The sequence below is a fragment of the Pieris rapae genome, chromosome 9, assembly GCF_905147795.1.
Source record: "Pieris rapae chromosome 9, ilPieRapa1.1, whole genome shotgun sequence".
NCBI classification, from domain to species: Eukaryota; Metazoa; Arthropoda; class Insecta; order Lepidoptera; family Pieridae; genus Pieris; species Pieris rapae.
The window spans coordinates 943,693-966,028 of record NC_059517.1 but is presented as its reverse complement, the minus strand read 5'-3'; the positions used below and the strand labels follow the sequence as shown (position 1 = coordinate 966,028).

The 22,336-nt window shown below is 32.9% G+C and overlaps 1 protein-coding gene across 3 annotated transcripts in view; it reads left to right on the top strand.

Annotated features, from left to right (window-relative positions):
• Nucleotides 1–22,336, top strand: part of LOC110992579 (lysine-specific demethylase 3A) — a 131,308-nt gene that overhangs the window by 47,782 nt on the left and 61,190 nt on the right. For 2 of the 3 annotated variants that reach the window (XM_022258458.2, XM_022258457.2), the window contains exons 5-7: nt 482–566; nt 4,080–4,147; nt 21,285–21,396. In XM_022258458.2, coding sequence (XP_022114150.2) covers nt 482–566; nt 4,080–4,147; nt 21,285–21,396 — 265 coding nt within the window. Of the gene's footprint in view, nt 1–481; nt 567–4,079; nt 4,148–9,886; nt 9,910–21,284; nt 21,397–22,336 lie in introns of those variants that run through there. The other variant, XM_045629590.1, reaches the window with a different exon arrangement.

The window sequence follows — 22,336 nt, the reverse complement described above, 5'->3', positions numbered from 1 at the left end:
TGGTAACGAAATTCTATGATCTATCATTTTGTAAACAGATCTTTAATGAAAGTTAATTAGGTGTTAGATATTGAGTGTTGATATAAATAGAATATTGAACGGTGAAATAACATGTAACAGACACCTCGTTGTGGGCGTGAGAAAGTTGTAGCCCTGGTTCGATATTAGAAGTGTATATAATATTGAACACTCCCTAATCATCATTGATTTAAAAGTGATTTTTATATATTATAAACATGAGTTTAAGGTTGTGTTAGGGAAGGTTTATGGGGTAATGAAAGGCTCGTTACAATGAGAAGTTTATGGACGAAAATATATGCCGAGTTGTCGTCTAAATGAAAACTTTCATAGCTGCTTTGAAAATTGACACACTATATATAAATATTTTAAACGACATGTTACTTAACTGAAATTTGGTTGCGCATTTCTTTGGCATACAAAGCCGCTAGATAATCCTAATCTGAACCGTCTTTTTTTCCAGGAGTTGACAGTGACCGACGACACGGTACTTGAAGAGCATAGCGAAGATCCATCTTTAGTTCAAATGAGGCTTCTTGGCGATGGAGGTGAGTTCCAATTTGAAATATAAACGCTGTTTTAACTTTTATAACTTAACTTTCCAAAATAAGAAAACTTTTCGAAACTTCGCAAGCCGAAGGCACGAACGATAGTTCAATTATAGGTACGTCAATACCAGTGTGTGACATTCTGAACGTATACCATACATTTTCTATCACACAATGTTACCACACGAATTAGCAGTAGTTAGTAATTATATTCATTAGTGTTAAGAGAATCCAAAGTAATCAGGTTCTGTTTGATGAACTTTAAGGAGAGATTAGTGATGATTTGCCGAGAGTTTTTTACGCCGGATTTTTCTCTCGGCCCTCTGTCTGTATGACGTGGAATAAGTGATCTTATGTTCCAAAATAATCGTAAGTTTTTTTTTTATGTCAAAAAGTAAGGATCATTTTGACAGATATTTCTCGTCGTATACGTCGACTCACTTCATTTAAAGTTTAAATGTAGTTCTAAATAATGTCTAATAGCTATATATCAAACCATAGCTGTTATAGAAACAAATTGATTTATAATCAGCGACCTCAAATTAGTAAACAAATTCCATGTAATAGAAAAAAAACAGGTTCCGTGCCGTTTTAAATTCGCTGTATACGTTATTCAAGTTCCATACAAAAATGTGTTGTTAGTAAGGAATTTTCTACAGTAGGTGAAATCGATAAGTTAACTCAAATGTGGCAAAAAGTTGAGCCGCGATATATGTGTTAATAACAATCGATCCGAAACACTACAGAATCGAATGTAGATGGTAACGAAAAGTTATGCTAAACCAATTTCTTTTTTTAATAAAAACATTATGAAAAAATGACACATAACCTGACATTGCACTAAAAATAGTTTAACTACTCCGCATATAACATACATAGTGAAGCGTAATATTATCTTGCATTATTGCACACACAACTTATGTGTCAGCGATAAAGTTACTCGTGTATTTAATATCTATAGCCTGTATGTAATGTTATGTAAACTATGATATGGCTGCGCATCTGTCTAGGTTATAAAGACCAAATGATTTATAGTGCAACTAGTTTCGTTTCTCCTTAATACCTGGCCTATCCTTTTTGTACATACCGATATGGAAAATTTTGCTGTGCTACCAGAGACTGTTCGGTTTTTCGGAATTAAAACTTTTTAGGTTTTTCTCTATATAAACCTCAGAGTTTATGTGACAAGACAACCATTAAATAAAAATAGGGATTGATCGCAGAGGGTAGATGAAAATTAAGGGTTGTATATATTTTTGTATGAATCTTAAAAAATTAAAAACAAAAAATATTGTCTAAAAAAACAAAATTTTAGGGTGGATACCCCTTTTCACTAGGGGTTTGAAAGATAAGTAGTAGCCGATTCTCAATCTTACTGAAGATGCATAAAAAATCATGAGAATCGAGGCGTTTCGGTGGATAATGTTATATTGACAGGACATATATTATTACCCTTATGTTATTGTCCTGATGCCGTTACATTTTCATTTCTGTACCCTTATATATTATACAATAAAGTCCTCCGACCACATCTATTTACCAATGTACAGTTTTACTCCTGATGAAGGCTTTGGTGATTAATTATGTGCGCATTAACTGAGAAAAAATATTTTTAAAAAGGTCGCAAAAAGAAGTAATGTCTGCCCACGGCGAGAGGTAGCTCAAATTACAATTATAATTAGAATTTCATAAAAGCAAAGATAATTCTCTTATGCTCTTTGCTTTTAGAATTACACAAATATGCATATATATGGTATCATGATGCATAAATTTCTGAGCTTTAGGGTTTAAAAAAAATGTTTTTATCAAATGTGTAATAAACCTGTGCTATTTAAAATTACGCCATTTATAATTAAACTCAAATTAATTATGTAAACGAGATATTCGATCTTTATATCTTGACATTTATGTTTCTAAACTGTATAAAAGCATATAAAGAATTAATTTCGGATTCACACACGCAGTAATCTCAGTATCGATTTGATTTACACCATATGTTTATATGTTTATAAGTACTAAAATAGCTTGCACATGAAATCTTCGTGTTATTGTAACCTGTATCAGGTAGCCTAAGTGCATAATTGGATGCAAGAAGCCGTAGAAAATAAAGCATTGTTTGCAAGTTCGCATGTATCATGTTCTTAATATAAACTAGACTTCGTCTGTATTGAACATTGTTCTTTATATGTTTGCGTTTTGCCCTATTCCTGCTAACACAATGTTTACTTTAACCTTTCATGTTTTGCCATGTGACAAATGGTAACCATAGTACACAGATATCTTTTGTCTCTCTGACCAAGGACGTGGGGTGTTATTGTAAAAGAAGACGAATTATGTATTTAAAGAAAAACACTTTTTTAACGGATTATAGATATGTATTATTATATTTAAACTTATAATTATTTGTACATAATTTTAAATTTAAACCGACGTTTCGCGTGCTTTACAGCGTGCGTGGTCACGGTGACTGAAGACAAAGGTGTTAAATGTCAAAAAGTATTACAGCTGCAGAAAAATGTTGTGTTATCTGTATTTATTTCCCCGGAGTTGGTATCGACTAAAACCCTACATCTTTTAGTCGATACCAACTCCGGGGAAATAAATACAGATAACACAACATTTTTCTGCAGCTGTAATACTTTTTGACATTTAACACCTTTGTCTTCAGTCACCGTGACCACGCACGCTGTAAAGCACGCGAAACGTCGGTTTAAATTTAAAATTATGTACAAATAATTATAAGTTTAAATATAATAATACATATCTATAATCCGTTAAAAAAGTGTTTTTCTTTAAATGTGTAAAAGTTATGTAAATAAAAGACAATACTACGAATTATGTAATATGTATTGGACTATAGACGCTCTTAATCAATGACAAACGTAACCGTGTTAACCCTCAACTTTGTAGCACGAAAAATATGTAAAATCAAATAGCTATTATAAAATTAAATAACGACAGTGTGTATGAGTAAACAAGCTGTGAGCTTATTAAGTAACTACAGAAATTCTGTCAAAATGAGCTGTCAGAAACTGACATAGACGTATAGGGAAGCTTGATTCTGTATATGTTTGTGATATTCTGACGCGTCTTAAAACGCGTCAAATATTATATAATAGTTGTATTTAAATTTTACTTATATTTTATATTTTATCTGTTTATCCTATACGAGTAAATTTTACTTATATTAGGCAGCCATTTCCCGGCCCAGCCTCGGTTCGAAGGAACAACTTTAATTAAACTTTTTAACGGAAAAAACATTTTAATAACATCGTTATTTAAAATGGCTTGCATCAATCCTGGTCACCGTGATCTTTTATAAAGTTGTATCTTATTACTTACAGTAAGACTTACGTAAAGACAAAATGATTGGCAAAGGCTATTAATCACTTATAAGAGGAAAATGCGTTATTCTATTTCATACCTTCTCTGTTAATTCCAGGTCTCAGTATATTCTGTTAATACTCATATAAGACAATTGATTAAAATTTTCACAACTATTTTTTGTTACAGTGATTGAGTCCATTATGCGCGGAGAAGTCGTGGGAGTCATGCCGAGAAGATCTCGCTCCAATCTCCAAGTAAGTTTGCAACAATGTTTGAAGAGCTCCAATTGGACACAGCACGCTCAAAGTGTTTGATATTTGTTTCTCTTGAAATTCTATGAGTAATGTTTACAGATTTTTTATGAATGGTCAATGTCTAATATAGGAAAGAAAAACGTGTCAAGTATATTTTTTTTTATGTGGTATGATTCTATTTTCTCTGGACATCTTTTTAGACCGTTATAAAAATTCAAATGATTGAAGAGAAGTCTATAACAAAACTTTAGCTATGTTTTCTTTGTATCACAAATAAAACATTAAGTTGACTATAATTCATATTATGAGAGCCTTATAAAATAATTATATTAAGGCCATCTACTGACTAGAAAGTATCACATGTAATAATCCATGATAATCCAGCGAAATATTTTAAACATAAATTCGCAACAACCAACGATAATAATATATGTATATAAAACTCAAACTAATCCAAATTTAATTAAAATACGAGTACTTGAATGATAAATGAGCACATTAACATCACCATATTCCTAAACTAAGTATTCAGGTCTATCGACCTATCGGGCGCCGGGTGACGTGTTCTACTATTTTTAACTAAAGCTAAAGACGGTATGACTCAGAGGACTCCTTGCAATGTTCTTCCTTTTGTGCTAGTGCTAAATCTATACTAAGATTTCAGACGAGCCAAGGAGCCAAGGAGCCCGGAAATATAAAATAATGATATGTATTTAACAGTTCACTTATGTTCACAGTTAAAGAAAAAATAATATCGCTTATCGTAAGCAATCTTTTTTCCATGTAGAAAACTTATATTGTTGGTGCAATTTATTTCGTAATCCTATAGTTAACATTATATATAACAGAAAACCATTATACATAAGAAGTATAATTGCTTTTTTGTGAGAAAGCCAAAACTGTAATAAATAATATATACAAAAAGATTATAAGGAAAAAATGAATGAAAATGATTGTAGATTGTTTCACGTAAGAAAGAGAGCACACGAGTCTATAGATCGAAATATATGTATGACAAATGCGACAGAAATAGATATTGTGTTATCATTTTTATGTATTATATATGAATGTAAGTGCGGCATTTTAATTTTGAAAATAAATCGGTAAAGTTGAAATCATGTTTAGTAATTGGCTAATCTCTGAGTCTCTACAATTCCTGTACAGGAGTTTTAAATATAATAAAACTGTATACTAATTAGGTGGACTATTAAATAAAGCTCCATATGGTGCAGTAAACGATAGAGTTTCTGCATCACTAAACTCATTAGAATATTGAACAAGAACTTTGAACATTGTTCAAAACTAATGTTAATCGCTGGTTGTTTGAGTTGTTTGGAAATGCTTGACTTCTGGGAAAATCTAATTTAGTACACTTCCAACACTAGATAATTAGCTTTTAGTCATAAACCTGTCTAGTTTATTTTAGTCTGACGTCTGCTTTTTACTCCTATGATTCATGTTAAAATAAATGTTAAGATATTGCTTTGACATTATTTACAAGTAATTTGGACGGTTATACAGCAGGCTTTTGGTATGTCTGCACTCCTAATGTCGTGTTAAATAAACATTGTAATAATTATATATTATAAGCCAAAGAATTTTCAACATAAATTTCAAATAAACGTAATAAATGAGCAATTTCCACACACTTTGTGAACTTAACAATTTTAATCCGACCGAAAATTTAAGTCGACATAAATCCAGCGAATAATACGATTAAGTCCATCGTTGCGTTCCAATGTCCCCCTTCTCAGCAATTTGTCTGGTTCAGCGACCCTTTTCGGAGGCATAAGCCCCCGTAAATCTATGAACAATTCATCTTAAAGATACCTATGCGTGCTCGTGAATAAGTAAACATTGTTAGATGTACCATACTTTTACTTTCGATCAAAGATCCTCAATTAGCTGACTGAACGTATAATGATTATCGAAATCATCGAAAGTAGGTTTTACCTGTAAAAAAAAGGTTTTACATGTTTGTTCCTGTCAGGAACTTTAGCTTCGTCGTTTCGGCCTGTTGACGTCTACTGCTAAGGCCTGTTACCTAAAGTTTCCATCGCCGTTCCCCCACCCTTACCAGGCCATCTTTCCACTTGATGGAAGGGCGTCCAACGACGAATTTTCCTCGGTATCCATTACAGCTAATTACAAACATTACTCCTTAAATACTTTGCGATCCAAAAGAGTGGTGAAGAGTTTATTGCCAGGCTGGAAATATAAAATTAGAAGCATTTAGCATTTAATACTTATTTCTTTATTGGCGTACATAAGTGTACATTGTGTTACCTAAATAAAAAAATAATGATAACTTTTTTGCCCCTACATCTTAAATGTATTATAGGCACATACGTTATATTGCCTGTTTAGTATAACAACGCTTTACCAATCGTAAACATAAAATCTTTTGGCATATATATTAGGTACTTATACGCTTTATCATCATAGTGTACATTTTCTTAGCCAGTAAATAACGTCGAGAACTTGGCACTAACCCGAATCGAAACTTCACTTTTTCTATTTTAACTAGATCACTGACGTTTTTGCTTTGAATTGGGAAAACCGTTGAATCATGTTCGACTCACATTTCATTTTATTGAGATTTTCTAAAATAAACTTTAGTGTTCTGTCATACATTAAAATAGTTTTTAAACTAACGAATCAACCTGTAATAATATTATAATACTGGTATAACATATAGCTAGCAAGTAGAGATTTCTTATACTGTTTTTTAAGTAATAGGAGGCAAACGTGTTAAGGTGATACGAGAAATCATTAATTATGATAGAATTGCATTAATCATTTATTTAACATGGATTCCTCAAAGGATCATTCAAAAATCTATAATAGATCTATCTAGTACATCAAAATGATACAAACAAAATCCTACTACATAAAACTTACAACTTTCGAGGATTGCAGGCAGACAGGCAAGCAAAAAAGTATTATATTACAACATTTGTACCAATAGAGATATGTAATACAAAGCGTTTAAATCTGTGAATGTGATGAACAAATAATCTCGCAAGTTTATATCAAAGAGACTTGAGTTCCGGCTTTAATTTGCAGAAACATTTTCAGAGTCGACTTGGAATCCAGCCAGTAATATCTTCCACCTCGTGGCAAAATCTAATAAATTATTATCTAGCCACTAGTGTATTGCTAACTTAGATGAAAATTCAGTCTTTCAATGAATCGGCACGAAGCTTATACAGACTGTTAAAAATACGGAAAGTCACATATCTCGGATAAGGATCGATCATCATCCATATGACTTGTTGCAGCATATAATTATGAGGAAAATTCAAGGCAAGAGATTGGCTGGTGGAAGGAAGGACAGAATGGACCCGCATCACATCCGAATATCGCAAGATACCTGGCAATTGTTGTTAAAAGCCAACCTTTAATTAACCTGAAGAAGAAATAATACACGTATTAAGGACGTAGAATTTCAAGAATGTTTACAAACAAATGTTGAAAAAGAATTATTATATTTATGGTCTGTGAATTGAAGAAAATGGAAGCTTATTTCCGGAAGCTCCGTGAGAGTCTCGAATAGATTGAAACTTTTCCTACTATCACTGAATTGGTTTTGATACTTGTTTTTGTCAATATTTTTCACATTATTTGTGAAACTGTTTTCAAAGAGTATAATTTTATTAGACATCAATGAGAGTCAACAGAGCAGTTGGCCTAGTGTCTCAGCGTGCTTATCACTGGGGTCGTTTTCGATCGAAGATTCGATCCCTGTGGACCAATGGACTTTCTTTCTATGTGCTGATTTAACATTCGATCGAATGGTGAAGGAAAACATCGTGAGGAAACCGGCATGTCATACACCCGTCAAAAGTCGACGACGTGTCAGCTTGCTTGATTGCGATTGACAAATGATCATAAAACAGATACAGCCCATAAATTTGAGGACCTAAAAAGTTGTAGCGCCACTGATTTATTTATTTTAATACGCACCGACGTAAGCACAACTTAATAAAACCTTAGAAATCCTAATACAGAAATGAACATAGAAACAATTACACATATCAACAATGTAGTAGATTTTAGCTAGACGGCTTTAATGAAGATATAATCCAGTATTTCGCAAACACTATCCCCAATGATGCTACCTCATATTTATTCATGAGTTAATTAAATCGATTGCATTATTCATTCACCATATTCAAACACGCTTAACCTAGATATCGGTAACGTCAATCTTTCGATTAAAATACCTGTATTCGCAGGCTTGAGTGGAATAATCGATTTTTTACTGCCATGTCAATTCTACTCGGACAGCATAACGATGATTGATCACAATTATTTGCATTTTCTGTCCGTTATCATAAATTTATAGGGTAAGGACAAACGCGTTGATTAGATTTCATTTTGGTATATTGGTCTGTTGTTGGGTTCGATTTTAGGGCCTGATTTATAGCAGTAACTTTAGCTTTCTTTATAGAGTCCGGTAATTCACCACAAGCAAATCGAGAGATATTCAGAGATATATTTGATATTAAATTTTATGCTTTTACCGCTGTTTCCATCTACTACAACCCTGCAATTTATGCCTATTGTTTTTATTCTATTCGTGATTTCATATTTTGTGCACGGATTAAAAATATAGTAGTATAGTTCAGCGATAAGACTTGAAGGAAGTACAAGTGTAATGTGTGGAAATGTACTTGTCTTTCAATGGCTAGTTCTGGTCATATTGAAAAGGATACATGTTCTAGTAAAAGACAAGAATTGTAATGATGAATAAAGTTCTTTAAACGTTATCGGTTTTAACTAGGTTTTCTTTATACTTAACGCTTTATACTTAAGGCCTTGAACAAGTAAATTCCGATAAAGTACATAACCTAACTATGTACTATTTATATTATGTAAAGGAAAGCGTTGACCTACACAGCCAATGATAACAAATCTGTCAAAATTGAATGTACATCAGTGTAAGTGGGGTGAGTAATCGGCAAAGTTTGCGTCGTCGGCCGACTTTCCACCTCTGTCAGAGTTAGTTACGAGTTTTCGTGCAGCGGATGGGATATCGATCGCGACTGGATGCCGGGTCTCGTCTGGCTCGGCTCCCCCCTTCCCATTCTCCAGGGGGAGATCAAAAGGGTCTGTTTAATGTGCCACTCACTGCTTACTTTGTTCTTGTTTTATTTGAAGGTTAATATTATTCATATTGACCTGAAGCACTCTTTTACCTTTGAATTAGAACGCTCTAAATTTTGTTCCTTTTGATAGATATACAATGAAGGAGTATAAGATTTGACGACTTTAGAAATTATTAATGCTATTGAATTAACAATATACAAATCAGTCTAATACATACTTGTATTAATGTTCTTAAAAGAATAATAAAGCGATAGCACGAAAGTATGTTAATAAGCAGCGATGAAGTAATCAATACGATAGTGTCAAAGCGTGTAACGAAAACGATGACCTTGCATGCGGAAGGTGCAATATATGACGGGAGTGCGAAGTCTAATTAATTATGCAAGCCTGTCTGGTGGCCGGGTCCGCGTGTAGGCGCGGGGGAGTGGGCTGAAGGGGCAACGAAGGGGCAGCCCCTCCCCCTCTCGGCTCCAGTTTGCGCCATTCTCGCGCGCCGGCACTACACTCGGCTACTCTTTACTCGAAACCGTTTACGGAACGCATCTTACCTTTCACCGCACTATCGTCACATGCTAGTTAAATGTTACGCGTGACGTCATGAAGTGATTTTGGTGATTTGTGGCCAGTTGGAGCGTGCTGCCCCTCTACCGGTACATATTCTATTATTATAACCGCTTGAACACTTGGTCATTGACATGAGCGCTTATAGATTAATTTCATTGTGTTCATTTGTATACGTCTGTTTTTTATAATTGAATGGTTTTGTTTTGTAACAGCCATTAATCAAATGATTAATTTAATTCTTTAATTATTACCGGTGTTTCACCTGCATATTAAGAAGCTCTTGAAACAGTTATATTAGATTTATCTACAAGAGTGAACGTGCCTTAGAAAGTAAATTAGTATATAATGCTATGTGCACGCCGGCCTAATATCTTTTGTACTTATATTGTACACATACATGTATGGAGACGTGTTATATGTATTATGCAGTTGCGGCAACTATGTAGATTTAGCGCATACAAAGTAGCTACTGATAGCCACACCCCGATTATGCCACTATCTCACTCCCACCTGTGCTTTAAATAATATTCCATCTCTATTTCCTGGTCCTTTTACTACATATAAGAATGATGATGATAAAGTTTTGTTAGCTTTTTGTTTTTTTTTCTCCTTATCCTAGATTTCGTAATGTTGATTGCACTTTTGTTTATCAGTGATAGCGTTGTTTCTATTACAGCGTCGTCTTGGAAGGAAATAGCTCGTTTAACTCGCTTCGATGTTTGCTTTTGTTCTTTTCTAACTTCTTTGTTAGTCTTTATTGTTCCTTTGTTCGGTAATATAAAACGACCGCACCGAGTTATAGCTATTTATAAACATTCGTTGATTGAATTCTATTGTATAACTACTTTTTAAAACACCTTTATTTTAAGAGATTTACAAAAGAAGAGACAATTTAGCTCCATGAACGGAATTAAACGCTCCAGTAGGCAGAAATATAGTCTTACATCCCACGTCCGCCCACGGTCGCATGTTACAGCCACGTAAATAAATCTCACCTGACAATGTACAACGATACCATAGGCTTAACTCTGATCTTAAATCGTGTGTAATTGTGCTTTCGAATATGAAGCGGTTAGGCCAGAATTCCAAACAATTGTTGCACGGAAGGTTTCTGTCGGTCGAGTCGTGATTCTAGTTAAGTTCAGAGAGTCACGGCACTGTTGCGTTCCGATTAACGATAATAGTCATTCGAGATGCGCCATTATGCTAATCTCCTGTTTTGATTTAACAAGTCTCGACGGTTGACGTCATTTACGAGCACGATTGTATAACTCATGATTGTGCTCTTTCGACCAATTAGTTATTTTATATCTTGCTAATTGTCTGGCTACCGTTATTTCACATTCTTCTTTCGCTTCGCTGCCCGCTTTAATGTTATTGTCTCGGTTTGACTTGGTCTGACCCTAATTTTAGGTTTATTGTTCTTTCGTTGCGCGTTTAATTAATTAAAACGTGTTATATCTGTTTATACGTCAACATAAATTATTGAGTCATTTGAATTAATATGTAGCGAGGAATAATTTTGATTGTGGTTGCATTTCTAGTAAATGCCAGCGGTAGCTAACCTTATTTACGTTGTAATCTAGTTAGAGAGGGCATATCCATCGGTAGTGGACTAGAGTAACCGGTTACGGCTGAGGTCCGGGAAGGGAGGCACCAGTCGAGCGAGTCGTGTTGCACTCTTGCCCTCCGGCACTCCAAGATTGAGATAAATGTACCGGGAACACGGCGCATATACTTTTATCGTGGTATTTTAAACGTGCTCTGAGAAAGTTTTTTGTGATATTGTGCGATTGTGCAAATGTACGGGAATATCGCGGTGAATGATGTGTGTGTAAGTTGTCTTCGGGTCATTGTAACGTGTAAATCGATCGTTGGCTTAACCTGTTATCGTAAAAACTCGTTTATGTGGCTTCATGGTTCGAATGCGATTTAAATTTTATCGCGTTTTAATTGGATTATTTGTTTAGATTAAATAATGGGTGTGAAGTACCGTAACTTGTGTGAGTTAGACATTATATAACAGTTGAAGGTATTGGGAGTAGGGCATCATCCATGAAACACCTCAAGTTGTAGAGCAACTAAAACATTGTTGACGTCATATATTTATATAAAACCTTATTAAATGATGACAACGCCTTCTATTCTTTTTATGTTAACGTTAAAACATAAAAAGAAGCAATTAAAGAATTGTTATTTCAATGTGTGCTCCAGTACTAAAGCGTCCTTGTCATGTCACTGAAAATGTAGGGCGATAGATTTTCTATTGTCTATAGTCAATTGTGAAAAAAACTATGACAAATTTAATAGTTTTCTATTAGCCTTGAATTGTAAAATGCTTTATACAGGCTCTCCAAAGTAACAAAGTATAAAATCAAAGATAAAGGTTTTTGTTATAATTTAAAGCATTACTTTAATTGTTTTAATTAAGCGTACATATAGTCTTCATTTATAAGTATATACTATAGCATATTCTTTACCGAAAAATATGTTTATAAATATGTTTTAAGGCTTACAATTTAAAGGGTTTAGTTGTTGCTATACTGTTAGAATATTATAAGCTGAATATTACGTTTTACACTAATGAGACTGCGACTTTACGTGAATTACAATCTAGTCTATATAATTATCGTGGCCAATAAGTATTAGTAATATCCATAATCCACCTCACACATTAAAATCGATTTTAGTTTAGTTTTGAGATTGTCTCAGCATTAACAGAATTTTACTATAATATCGGAGCATGCATTGAATTTTTCATAAACACTTGCTTACATAATTATATCAGTCCTCTGTTCTTTTCATCGGAAAAATGTATCTCACATCAATCGAATACCTCTTGGATACAGATAAAACAATTTGTTTTTGTGTGTAAAGTAAACAGACATTGTTATTATATAAGAAATAATTTACAGTTACAGCGCTGATCGAAAAGGTCAGTTACGTTATTATGCAAAATTCATTTATAACTTCACGTCTATTGATTTTTATAATTTTAACTCTTTATTTAAAGCCTGAAGATACAGTAGCTGTGTTTCAAACTTCATTCTTTTTAATACAAATATAAATTTCATAGTATATGTAATTCTTAAGTCTGCGCCGCGCCCCAAATAAGTAAATAAGTATACAATCAAACGGACCTTTGATAATTATCTTTTTATAATACTGTACGGTATATCGTTATAAAGCATGACTAATGTTAACATAAAACAAAATGGAATATTGTAAATATTAGCTAACATAGTTCACCGGTATAGATAGGAAGCGCAGTAAAATTAGTGATCTTAACTATTAAGTTATCTTCTTCAGGTGCCGCTTTATCAGTCAAGTTGGGTGTGAACACCTTGAATTGCAGCGTATCTTTTTTTAATCTAAAAAGCTCGTAGTCAGATGTGATGGAGTCACATCGTTCCATAACCACGACTTCTACCAGCCCATCTGTTGCCTTGATTTTTTCCCATGATGAAGCTGCAACTAGTCATATCGATGATGACGCAAAATAATCATTTATAATAATTCTAATTACTTATTAAAAATACAATACGCTTTGGATATGGTTAAAAGCACTTGGCGATTGTAATTCACAGCGAAACAAATGTATCACAGAAATGTGCTCAGTCAGTACAAGGATACGGTTACTCAATAATGAAATTTAAATTTTCTTTCCTATTAGAATTATTCATTACTTTATTGTTTTATACATCGGCTTGGGCTTCTATTTTACGAATGTAACCTTAAGCGTGGGCGTAACACGTGGTGAAATTTCCAATAACTTCCTTTGACCTTATTGGAAACGGCTTGTTTACTGTTTTTAAAAGCAATCAACTCAACAACTTCCTTTAGTTTTTTCATCTACCGTTTTGTCTGCAATGTCAGTACGTAATATTGGAAAGCAGAACATTTTGTGGATTTAAGTTTAATGACCTTGTTAAGAGTTTCAGTACACGTTCAATTTATGGTACGATAACAGAAGAACGCGTTTTGGCTAAAACTCGCCAATATCTAGATTGAGTATGACAAACTCGCTAAGTCGTGGTATCCATAGTTGCACATCATTTATTATTTTCTCATCATGATTTTTTATCGTTTATATTTTAATTTTACCAAATTTTGCAAATAAGATAAAAAAGACACTATTCAATTTTTTATCCATCGTTTGCTTTTTATGCATTACCTACATATATGTAGTATAAATGTAACTAATAATTTTAGTACACTGCCAACGTTTATTCTTGTTCTATTAACAATGTATCCCACACCTATGTTTGATCACGATTTAGCTTGTCTCTTGCAGTGAGTACAATCAGTTGCTATTCATAATTTATGTACGGCTATTGTACGGAGAGTATTCACTTGTGAGTTACGGTTCACTACACTCTCACAATAGCTATCTTGTTTATTGTGCATATCAAAGGCCCTGCCTAGCTTTAATATGGAACCTACGAAGCCCTCTGATATGCAACCTGTGCTTGGCTCGTTTAACAAATTTGATTACATCGTTTACTTGAGTATCAATTTATGGTTGCATTTGTGTGGGATTTAATGAATGTCGAGTTGTTTTAATGTTAACTGGAAATAGTTATTATTCATCTTCATTCGTATTTCCAGTTGTCCGTTCAGAAGTTGGGTAACGAACGACAAAGAGTTAGGAGCAGAGAATTCTTTATTTCGGGCATTCGTAGGATTCTTGTATCCACGGAAATATTTCATTGCGTGAATTTTGGTCCGAAGATAATTAATAAGTTTAATTCAATAGTAAACACTTAAATTGTTAAAACGTTTTTGATGCTGAACTTACTCGAATTTGATTTGTCACGGCTGCAGCCTAATTACTTCCTCGCTTTTTATCATTTTTGTAATGTTATTTTGTCATTTACCGTTACCTAATTGAATGATCGCTGTCCATTATTCGCCTTTTCTTTAATAAATTATTATAATGGTTCAGATCTCTGTAAACCGGTGTTTGTTCTTAATTTACTAAATACACAGCTCTTTTAACTACCTGTAGTGTATGTTTGTCATTATCAGTGAAATAATCATCTATATTTTAACAAAAGAGCGAAATTAATACTTCAAGCTAATCAAACTTTTGTTTATTTCGTTTTAAACCAGTAAACGAGCAGGTTTCTCAATTTTTCGAGTTCGCAGATAAATTTAAAACGGGTATCAAGGCATCCATGGGGAACCTTCGAAAATCCGTAAACACAAAATTAAATGATCTATTGAATCATAAAGCATGATTCCAACCCATCGGAATTTTGTAAATCTGTTTTAAATCAAATAATGATATGATTCCTTCGGTTGATAAAAACTCAAATCATTAAGATTGACATGTATTCTCTGAGTGCATTTTTTATTTTGCATAGTTTTTTAACGTGACATGCTGTATACCGCAATTCCATTTTGTAATGCAAATTGTAACCACAGTATGCAACAAAGTTATTCAAATAGAACAATATAAGGATGTTCTAAAACCACAGACACATAAAATGGGTCGTTTGTTTTATGTCTTAAACGTATGTTAATACACAGGCTTCTAATATTTTATCTACAGAGTAGCTGCCCACGCGAACTTTGTTTCTCCTTAATGTGATTTTACTCAGCCTATCTTTTTAGTACATACCATTTACATAGAACATTTTGATAGGCTACCCTCCCTTCGGTTTTCCGAAACGAAAACTTTTTAGGTTTAAAACCCGTGAGTTCAAGTCCTAAGTTGTTTAGTCCTATTAAGAAAAAAGAATTGTCTTAAAATAAAATGTCGAGTTGGACCACCTTTAACAACTTTAACCCTTTAGAGGGATGAGAAAAAGATGTTATCCGATTTGCAAACCTAACCAATATGCATACAAAATTTCGCAGAAATCGGTCGTGCCATTTCGAGAGGTTTTATTACAAACACACGAGAATTGTATATATTAGGTATTACGTTGCAATGTTTCCTTTGTACTATTATTACATTAAAGCCGTGATTTAACAGGATGTTTTAACAATGTTCGTATATTTGTGTATCTTCTAATGTTTACGTTAACATGTAATTTAGGTTAGGTCAGAATTTTTAAAACATCCCAATAAATTTTAAACTTTACATACCTTCTCGATCGCCTCCATGGAATGTTTAATATCATTATGAACATACTTAGGCTATGACGCGGGAACTACACTCTAGTTACTAGTAAGTCAGAAGTGCAGTTAATTTTGTTATACGGGATTCAGTTCTAGGCATCTAGGGATCGGATGTTTAGCGATACCGCCTCTCACATTGCCATGGTTCGCAAGTGTGTTGCCGTCTTTTTAAGAATTAGTACGCTTAGTTACGTTGAAGTGATAGGATTGGATTTCGCATTCTGCCTTGATGTCCAATAATGAAACTCAGCTGCAGGTATTAATCCGAACAACTCCTCTGAACACTCCGTGGTAAATGCCGTACATGGTTCAGAGACATCACACTCTATACTCGTCATCTGCTCTACGTTGATGTAGCGACAATACAAAGAGATAAATATATTTACTGTGCTTTATCTTTAAAAGACAAGTTCTTTTAGCAAAAGATCTAGTCTTAATAGACTTTTCTTAATGATTAAGATAATGACCGTATCAATCGTTAGTGATAATTAAGATTGCGTTCCGTGGCAACAGTGGCGTGAAATTTAAATGAAAAGATTTTGTAATTGAACTTCTGCGAGTGAGGCTTTTGAAATGAAAGGCGTAGAGGCATTAAACAGGCGTGTGCTGTAATTAGTGTCAAGCGTACGTGAAGTCGAGGGGCAGGAATAGTCCTTCTATAGGCCGCACTAACATCTACCCTCGAATTAAATACGCAATTCCTCGTCTACGGTAATATCGTACAGTAGCAGAAATTATGACAGTAAATATCATTCATTTATTTCTTAAACGCATTATAAAAGAACACACTTAGACAATAAACAAATCTAAAACATATTACATTGTTAAACAAAACAGAAAATGTAATTCAATTAAGTATTATACAAAAAGACAACTGAAATTTAACATTAAACAAACTATAATTAATATTTTAGTAAAAATACTACTGTCAGTCTTCCCGCTTCCTAAAATGTCTTCACATGTCTTTACATGACCAAAGGGCCAGGTGGATGTCATTAAAAGGCTTTTTATGTTAAAATAAAACATTTTTTTAATGTTATGGAATTAACTATAAAGTTTCTTATGGTATATGGTACATAGGTATTTTTTACTTAAAAGGGTTCCAAAATCTTACATATTCATAACTAACTATTTCCAGAAATACTTGCTTTTGGTTTAAATAAAAACACTTTTAACGGATTGAAATTATGTATTATTGTAAATTTATAATCGTTTACGTCGATTTAAAATTATGTTTAAATAATTATAAGTTTACAATAATACATAACTTCCATCCGTTAAAATTGTTTTTCTTTAAATTTGTAAAAGTTATGTTAATAAAAGACAATACTATGCTTTTGGTTTGTTTGTTTGTTGGTTATATAATTTGACAAAAACCTTTGATTTTATGATGTATCGCGCGGGTTAATCGGCGGCCATAGAGCGGACGTCTAAGGGTGCGACGTAATTGCTACTTCACCCCTTGCTTAGGAAACAATCTTTTACGAGCCATTCTAGAGAATTTAATTAAATTTGTGTTGTGGAGTCACCTCTAGATGGCAGTAGCGGTCTTAAACACTTTCACTTATGACTAAAATAGAGACTAGTTTTATTTTCAAGTATGTAATTGAAATAAATATTTTATGAAATTATGCTAACGAAAGTAATTATTTTTTTTCGTTGAAAAATACCTTAACCCAAAGCAACTAGGGTCCGTCTAGAAAACAGCGTATCAATTCCTAAAATGCCGGCAACGCACTCGCGCCCCTTTTTAAGAGTGTCCATTGGTATAACTTAGGTGCCCGTTGTTATTTAAAAAAATATAAGATTTTATTATTATACAAAGTCGTATCGCTATTAAGAAAAACATATTGTGTTAAATGAATTCAGCGCTAATCAATCTTGTTACTATATGGAATTTGCAAGATATCAAATATTTCTGATAAGATAGCATTATCTTGTATAATCAGTGTCGTGTCCTACTTCGTGAGTTGCGTAGGTCATACGTCTCTACTTTCTATATCACTTTCACTTCTCTTATTAATTCTAACAGATTATATGAGAATCATAGTAATAAATGCTTCTGTATGGTGCATCGTAAAAGCTTTTGGAAAGAACAATAGAAACACCGTAAGAATGATTTTTAGGTAAAATTAATGTAAACTTATAACTTTGCTAGTACTTTAAATTCGAAAAAAAAATATTTGATTATATATATATAATCAGGAATGCTATATCAAAAACCAAAATTTTTGGTGCGGTATCGTAATCTTATATTGCGTGTTGTTCCCCCGGGCATGTAAGTACGTGCACCTATTTGCCATACCTTCTGCTATCAGCAGTCAGAGGACAAATCTTTATTTTTATTATTAACGAACTATTAATTTCATAAAGATGCCATGTGCAACATGGTGTAATGGTTACAGCTCCTTACAAATATTTTGTAAAAACAGTTGCGGAGAGTTTATTACTACGTCACGTCCGTTCTACTAAATTTAAAATGAAGCATTTAATATGTATTTCTTTATTAACGTTCAGAATAAAGTTTTGACTATATAATATAGGTTAGGCTCGGCCAAATACCTAAAAAAGATTAGGTAAAGGCTTAAACTACAATTGATTTATTTGAATTCGTTCAAGTAATGTTCATACAAAGCTCAAAAGTATAGTTTTTAAGGCAGTTAAGCGAATCAGGTTTTATTCAATGGTTTTATTTTATAACAAATTGCAGTGATGAAAGAGAAGTACATGTTTGTAAACACGCCTACAGAACGTTGATGAATGTGCCTCGTTCGATGTTTATTTATTGAATTTGCTTTGATCACGTTTTAATGTTACAGTTCATTGATCTATTTATATTAAGCAATAGTTTTGTAAGCGTAATATGAGATTCAAATACCATTATTGTTCTTGTTATTTTTACGCAAAGTAGCACATTAAAATGCCTACAAAACAAGAATTTATTGCTTAATACTAAAATTATTGAATTTATTCTTTAAACCTTCATTTAATAGTCAGTTATTTAATGTTTATGAGAGACATTTATTTGTAGCTTTTAGTAGTGCTTGTGAATTATATTAATTTAGCCTAATAATATCTCAGCTGTTGTGTTTCGTATTTGCCGTTCTTGATAGTTTGAAAATTAACCATAGATATCAATAGACAGTCTATTCTAGTTTATTTATTTATTTCGTAATCCTACAGCAAACATAAATTATATATAATTACAAACAAATACACTGAGAATATTGCCAAAGATGATAAATTTTACTACAAAAAGACTTACAGAAAGGAAACAAACAAACATAAAATATTTAATACATTTAACTAATTGTGTATTAATTTATTTAACTAAGCCTAAATTGGTTGTGTTGTGTGATGGTGTATAAGTGTGGGTATGTACGTGATGGTGTGTATGTGGGGTGTACTCATGATGTAGGTGATTTAGCGCTATGGATATTCTTAATATACTTTTTATACACCACATTCACATAACCTAAACAAGTAAAGGCTTAAATAGTGGTCATTGTATTATTAATTTGTTATCTGTGTCAATGTGTAAAACGTAGATATACCAACCTACATTTTCCACTGTATCATACAAGGTACATAGTCCTTTGAGACGGAGTTTGCTTAACGCGATAGCTATCAAAATACATCCTAGATCCATAAACCGGCTGTTTGTCAATTTCCCCATGACGCAGCGCTGTCAAAGCATAATGTTCGGGCTTGTGCACATAAACAGTTTGGGCGGACCACCCTCACACCCCGAGGGCGGGCGGATGCCTCGAAAGTTTGCGTTTAATGACCTTTTACTGGATAAAGATATGACGTTTTCGTATAATTTATTAAAATAATTTTTGTGTTGTTTTCACGTAAAGTGTTTACGCTTATTGAATAAGATAATTGTTGTTCCTTTTTGAAATAAATGGACCTACAATTCCTGATATAAGAGTTTATCCTTATATCAGGTTAGCTTAAAATAATATAGTAATCATAATATAAATGAAGAGAGACAATAATTCTTCGTATAGATTAAACTATTCAATTAAATTTTATCGTTTATCAATCAGTATTAGTGCACTACTAGCTGACAGAGCAATAAGGTGCGGCGCTTACTCGACAGTATTCACGAAAGCTCAGACTGCTGAGTCATTGCCTCGAAGAATGATGACTCAGCTTACGACTAAAGCTTTATTTATTAAACGGTTTAGTTTGTTAGGTTTTATAGACATTGTTTACGATTTTTGAATCAAATAGGTAATGTATATGTTTTAGACCTTGACAAATGGTTAGGTTAGTATAATTACATTCGCCATCAATAATTTCTCTATATACAAATATAATACTTGCTTTAAGTTTAAACTTGGTGAAACTGTCTTGAATAATAATAATATTATATTTCTAATGAATGACATAGAATTTCGTTACAGTTATATTATTTTTTATAAACTGAAAATTCATTGCAGTATTGATGTATTGATAAATGACTTATTAAAATAAGTAATTACTGTAATAATGATAGAATATAATCGTCATTTATTTAGCATTCATTTGTCTTTTTATGGGCTAATTTATATCAAAAATAGTAATTACTGTAATAATGATAGAACGTAATCGTCATTTTTTAAACATTCATTTGTTTTTATGAGCTATTTAACATCAAAAAAAGAATATAAATTCAATGATATGATGTTTATGTTTTAAATGTCGATTAAGTCTACTTGGTTACTAAACGGATGCGACGTCAAAAGATTATACACGCCCCAAATTACTTTTTAATGAGGCCCCATAACGCTCGGCTAATCATAAGAAACAATTACCATTAAACAACGTGGCTGTTAATATGAAAATAATAATGTTTTGTTATTGACTTATTCACGATGTCATCCTGTCCTCATTTGTCACTAATTCTATCGAAATGTGCCGTTTAATACATACACATGTTAATATTATTATTGAATACACAATTGTACAATAAATTTACAATTTTTATGACATTCATAGTAATAGTAAGTTTAAAAAAAATTAGAAAATTTAAAAGTTATCTATGGCAGTGTACATTTATCGTTGGTAGCATTTCCTCGCTGTATTGCGATACTATTCGTTGAGCAAGGATATCACCAGCTCTGGGGTCTTGTTAATATTAATTTATTTTTTATTTACATTACATGTGTGTGTAAAGATTTATTTTTATTTTATTCAAATTCTGTCGTATCGTTCTGTCAAATTGCGTTTACTTTTTTCAAATTCGTACTCATTAAGTAGGTACCTAATTTAAAAATTAGTTTTTAGAATTATTAGTTCTGTATATTACTAATGTATATAATCTAAAGTACTATATAAATTATTGCAGAGAGTGGAGCGAGAAGTTACCAAGAGTCCCGCAACGACGGGTGGAAGGAAGAAGGCAGCTGTGCGGAACAACGGACAGTTACACACCAGCGAACCCCCCGCGCAACCTGCAGGTAAATAGACATGTTTTGCATCTGCGAGGAACATATTATCTATCCTGATCCTTTTTAATACAAGTACATTCAGCCGTGTCTTAGGAAATTATATTATATTTGATTATCAAATGTAACCTTGAACTAATGAGCACATTTCATTAGCAGCCCCGACGTTCGTCGTTCCACATCTGAGTTTTTCTTAATTTAATCAAATCAACTAAATTCCTTATGAACAGTACCTACAGAACAGGAGGGCTTTAAGTGGTATTTTTACTCTTTTGCATTGCGTTTACGTAATAGTTACTTGATAATAATGAATACAGCTTTAATATTACTTGAATTGAAATTTAAGTATCGAACAACTTAATGCAAATTGAATGAAATGGATATAAAAATATCCTAGTTCCCGTAATGGGTGCATAGAAAACTATTAAAAGTAACTTTACTATAAAAGAATGGCGAAGAGTTCCTTGCCAGTTCTTCTTACCCGCTCTACGCCGTTGAATTGCGAACTGGTAAATATCAATTCCTATCTGGTATTAATATTAAATCCATTTAATTAAATGTTCAGCAGTCTTCTTGGTTATCTATATTAAGCATTACAAATACGACGAAAAATATCATTTATTAAAGGAAATATGCAAATACTACTTCAGCGATAATTATTGTATAGATCGCAGTTTATTATGCATATCACGAAGCCTCAAAGGTCCTTGGGGTGATTTCCAGTTTAATACGAGAATATCGACCATTCAGCTCTACTGATTCAGTTCACCGATGGGAATGGATGGGCTATTTAAAGTTCCCATTGTTTTGAATGTAATTAAGCCATTGCAGACCGTCTGGCCTCAGTCCTAAGTGGAAATAATTGTAGGATCTCTTAACTGGTATAATGAAGACAGAATTCTGATTCAGCAAACGATTTTTTTCTTACCTTGATTTTATAAAATTAATATTT